Genomic DNA, 4,594 nt, shown 5'->3' with positions numbered 1-4,594 from the left:
CTTAGATCTCGTGACCGTTGACCCTGGGCACTAGTGACCCTTAGATCTCGTGACCGTCGACCCTGGGCACTTGTGATTCTTAGATCTCGTGACCGTCAGCCCTGGGCACTTGTGAGCCTTAGATCTTGTGACCGTCGACCCTGGGCACATGTGACGCTTAGATCTCGTGACCGTCGACCCTGGGCACTTGTGACCCTTCGATCTTGGCCGGGCAATTGCTCTGAGGAGCGCCTTCTTCCCTGGCCTGACTAATCTAGTAGTTCTCTCGTTTGCTTGCTGGGGAGGAGCTGGGCTGACACTGTTGGGCCAGCGTGGCTGATTTTTGCAATGACTGTTCTATGACAGCTTTGACGTGGTCTGTGTACTGAGTCATGTTCTGGAAAGCACCTCTCAGCGTCCAGAGCACGGTCACCTGAATGCCCGTTAGGGAGCTGTTGGGGTTCCGGTACCTTCCACGTCTGATCTGCTCCTCCTGTTCCAGATTCCCTGCCAGATGCTCTCCGAGGAAGACATCTGTCCCCAGCTGTCCATGCCCAGAGCCAGGAAACCGAGAAGGGGCGACTCTGGGGGCTGCTTCTGACGGGCGTGGTGGGCGGGACGCTGGTGGCGGTGTATGCAGTGGCCACCCCGTTCGTGGCGCCCGCCTTCCGCAGGATCTGCCTCCCTTTCGTCCCAGCGACCCCTCAGCAGGTGGACAATGTGTTGAGAACCTTACGTGGCAGGTGCGGGCCTCTGGCCGACGTGGGCAGCGGCGATGGACGCATTGTGAGTATTCCTTGGTGTGCTCCCGTCCTGTTTCTGTCTCCAAATGTGTCCACACCGGGCAGCGTGTCTTCCTGGGCCCTTGAGGTCGCCTTGGAGCTGCTGGACGGCTTCTTAACAGCCCTGACATGCGGGAGCACTGTCGATGAGGGTGGTCTGCACACTTGGCTGCTTCCTGAGCCGGCAGAGCTGAGGCCTCCCCGGGGGCCTCGGAAGAAAGACCTCGTGAGCAGGAGGAGGTGGGCCCAGGTCACCGGGACCTGGAGCGGTCTGGGGGCAGCGTCTGGCCCATTGCCGGGGAGCAAGGACAGAATTTCAGCAGTTCTGTGTTAGACCCTCCAGGGTTCGGTGTGTCTAGAGTTCATTTTGCAAGCACAAGCATCTGCTTTTGTGCTCCAGGTGAAATTTTGGTGAGATGAGAGAATTTACGTGGTTTGCCTGTTACGTCCTCCACAGCGCTGTAGACCCAGACGCTCCTGGTCTGCTAACAGTGGGTGTTTCTGTAGATAGGAAACGTCTGCAGAGCCATTGTAGATGGGGGTGTGGATATGGTGACACGCTGTTGGGCTGCACACAGCCGGTTCTGACTTGGAGCGACCCGAAACTCAGCAGAAAGAAACCCTGCCTGGGCCCGCCTGTTCTCTGCCGCTGTCCTCACCGTCCCTGCCGTGTAGGAGCCCATTGTCCTGTGACTGTCCTGCTGTGTGGAAGCCCGCTGTCCTGTTACTGTCCTGTCGCCGTCCTGCTGTGTGGGAGCCCGCTGTCCTGTGACTGTCCTGCCCTGTGGGAGCGTGTGGTCCTGTCCTTGTCCTCACCGTCCTGCTGTGTGAGAGCCCACTGTCCTGTGACTGTTCTCCCCGCCCCTGCCGTGTGGGAGCCCGTGTTTGCACCCCCGTAGCAGCACGTCTGGCTGAGGCTCTCTCTCTTCGCTGACTATCTGCTTTCCCAGCTTGAACGTGCTGGTCAGGAACGAGCCCTCCTGCTGACAGCCCAGCACACGCGAGGCGAGATGTCCCCTTACTTCTGAAGCACTCGCCTGTACTTCTCACCAGCACAGGCTTCTCGAGCCCCTGACAGTCCATCCGATAGTGTTTCCACTGTCGTAATCCAAGATGTCAGTTCTTCCATGTGAAAAAAAAAGAAGAAATATAAGAAATGACACAAGATAGAAAACAACTATGAAATACAGAATGTAAATATGCTTGTAAAACGAGATGTGTAACTACTCCTTTGCTGCTTTCAAGTTAGAAGTGCCCCGGAGCTGACCCTCCAGTGAGTGTCAGAGGCTGTAAATTGCATGGAGTTGAATGTCCATCTCTCTCCCATGGATTCAGACGGCCTGCCTTTGCTGTGACACTTTAGGCCATTTATCCCAAAAGAATGAAAAGAAAATAAGATGCAGAAGAAGTGAAGTGTAAAGGACAGAAGAGAGAGAAACCGTGTAACCTCTGCATTGTAGCATTCGGGCTTGTGAAGGGTGTTGCTGTGCTGTACAGCTGTCCTCATGTCTTGTTCCCCAAGTTCGCTGTCCCCCGACGGACCCCGTCCTCCCCACTTCACGCCCTCCTGGCCTGTAACGCTCGTGCCCCAGCTTCTGTGTGTTTGATGATCGGGGGGGGGGGTCTCCCATCAATAGGACTGTGCACTGTCTGGTCTCCTATACCCGCTTCTTCTCTGAGCTGAGGTGGACAGTGTTCATCAGTGCACGTCCGAGTGTGCAGCCCTCTGGGGAGGACCATGTGGTTATCCTCTGCTGACCAGCTCCAGGTCTTCTCTGTGGCCGAGTGGGCGGCCCTCTGGGGATGCCCTGTGATTGTCCATCATGTGCTGACCAGCTCCAGGTCTCAAGTGTGTCCCTGTGGGGATGCCCTGTGATTGTGTCATGTGCTGACCAGCTCCAGGTCTTCTCTGTGGCTGAGTGGGCGGCCCTCTGGGGAGAACCACATGATTGTCATCTGCTGACCAGTGCCAGGTCTTCTCTGTGGACTAATGTTTGTCCTTGTGGGATGCCCTGTGATTGCCCATCGTTTGCTGACTGGCTCCAGGTCTTCTCTGTGGCCGAGTGGGCGGCCCTCTGGGGAGAACCACACGATTGTCCATCATCAGCTGATGGGCACTGGGTACCGTGGGTGGGTCTCCCAGAGTCGTGCGTGAGTGTTTGGGCCCACATGCTTGGGTATGGCGTGGCCACTCTGTGAGTGGACATTGTAGGATGTGTTGACCACGTGGTCAGTGCTGACTGCATCTGACTGCCCACCGGCCTCTGTTTGTAGGTCATCGCGGCTGCCAAGATGGGCTTCCAAGCGGCCGGCTATGAACTCAACCCCTGGCTGGTGTGGTTCTCCAGATACCGCGCGTGGCGGGAGGGCGTGCACGGCTCCACCCGCTTTCACATCTCAGATCTGTGGAAGGTAAGCCGGGTGGGGCAGCCTGCTGGGGGTGCTGCTGTCCGTAATTAGCACGAGCCCAGGGCTGAGTCAGCAGTCAGCTCCACGCGCCCTTAGTCAGTGATGTCTCGTCACGGTGCTCACAGGCCCACCTGTGGGGGAGACGAGGCTGACGTCAGTGCTGCTCCAGGAGAAAGGCGGGCAGGCTCCTCCTGTGAAGGTCGCAGCCTGACGTCAGTGCTGCCTGACGTGAAGGAGAAGGGTGGGCAGGCTCCTCTGTGAAGGGTACAGTCTGACTTAAGTAAGAAAGCTCTCATCGATATTTTATTCACGGTGATTTAGATGTGAGTCCGTCAGTGTCATTTTTGGTAAATCCTAGATTTTTCTGTGTTTAGAGACAGAACCCCCTCTGCCTTCCACAGCCCCACCCCAAACCCAGTGCCCTCAGTGGGTCCGTCGGGACAGCCTGCCACTGCGTGTCCGAGGTGGTCAGTCTTAATGAGGATGCCCGTCTTTCCCTCACGTGGATTTGAAGCACTGAGTCAGCAGTGAGCATTATGTTCTATGACCTGGCTGATAGAGGACCCACCAGCCTCCTGTCTCCGAACAACACAGACAGTGCGCTGAAATAGCCCTGTCAACAATCCACAGAATCTTCACCCCGGGAAGGGCTGCCTGTTGGGGCACCCTCAGCTCTAGGTGAAAGGCACTTGTCAGCGTGCGTTGTTTTTCTCACCACGTGTACGGAAACACGTGCTCTGCAGAGCACCTCAGGTGTGATGCCAGCAGAGTTTGGCAAAGTGCTTCCGTGCTTTTCAACTGAAGACCGTTGTGCTGCTTTCCCCACTCAGCGTTTAGAAGAGGGGACTTTTTAAAGGATGGTTCAACAGATCACGTGGCTGAACCCCCAAGTGGACAGTGGGTGGAGCAGGGGCCTCTGTGGGGGTTGTGGGCTCCTCCCAGCTCACTGCCCTTCCCAGTGTCGATGGTGCCCCTATCTGACCCACATGTCGCATGTGTAGGTGGGAAGCGTTTGGAAACCTGTGACGTGTAGAGCTGTTGGCCAAGGGGCCGGTGTTGGGTGCACCCTGAGGCGCCATGAAAGAAAGATTGTCCATCTGCTCGCATCAGCCCATGGGACAGTGTAGAACTTGGCTCTGCTTGGAAATGTGGGGGTCCTGAGTGGACATCAGCCCATGGACAGTGTAGAACTCAGCTCTGCTGGGAACGTGGGGGTCCTGAGTGGATGTCAGCCCATGGACAGTGTAGAACTTGGCTGTGCTTGGAAATGTGGGGGTCCTGAGTGGACATCAGCCCATGGACAGTATAGAACTCGGCTCTGCTGGGAACGTGGGGGTCCTGAGTGGACGTCAGCCCATGGACAGTGTAGAACTTGGCTGTAATTGGAAATGTGGGGGTCCTGAGTGGACGTCAGCCCATGGACA

General features: G+C 56.8%; 1 protein-coding gene across 1 annotated transcript in view; it reads left to right on the top strand.

Annotated features, from left to right (window-relative positions):
- FAM173B (family with sequence similarity 173, member B) overlaps positions 1-4,594 on the top strand; it is a 22,707-nt gene that overhangs the window by 2,261 nt on the left and 15,852 nt on the right. Inside the window, exons 2-3 of the mRNA XM_006900165.1 lie at positions 482-765; positions 3,036-3,173. Of these exons, the coding sequence (XP_006900227.1) occupies positions 482-765; positions 3,036-3,173 (422 nt within the window). The remainder of the gene's footprint in view (positions 1-481; positions 766-3,035; positions 3,174-4,594) is intronic.

This window comes from Elephantulus edwardii, unplaced genomic scaffold, assembly GCF_000299155.1.
Source record: "Elephantulus edwardii isolate Elephantulus edwardi_28Jun2011 unplaced genomic scaffold, EleEdw1.0 scaffold00274, whole genome shotgun sequence".
NCBI classification, from domain to species: Eukaryota; Metazoa; Chordata; class Mammalia; order Macroscelidea; family Macroscelididae; genus Elephantulus; species Elephantulus edwardii.
Note: the sequence above shows the minus strand (reverse complement) of the source record. Positions and strands in the feature narration are given on the sequence as shown.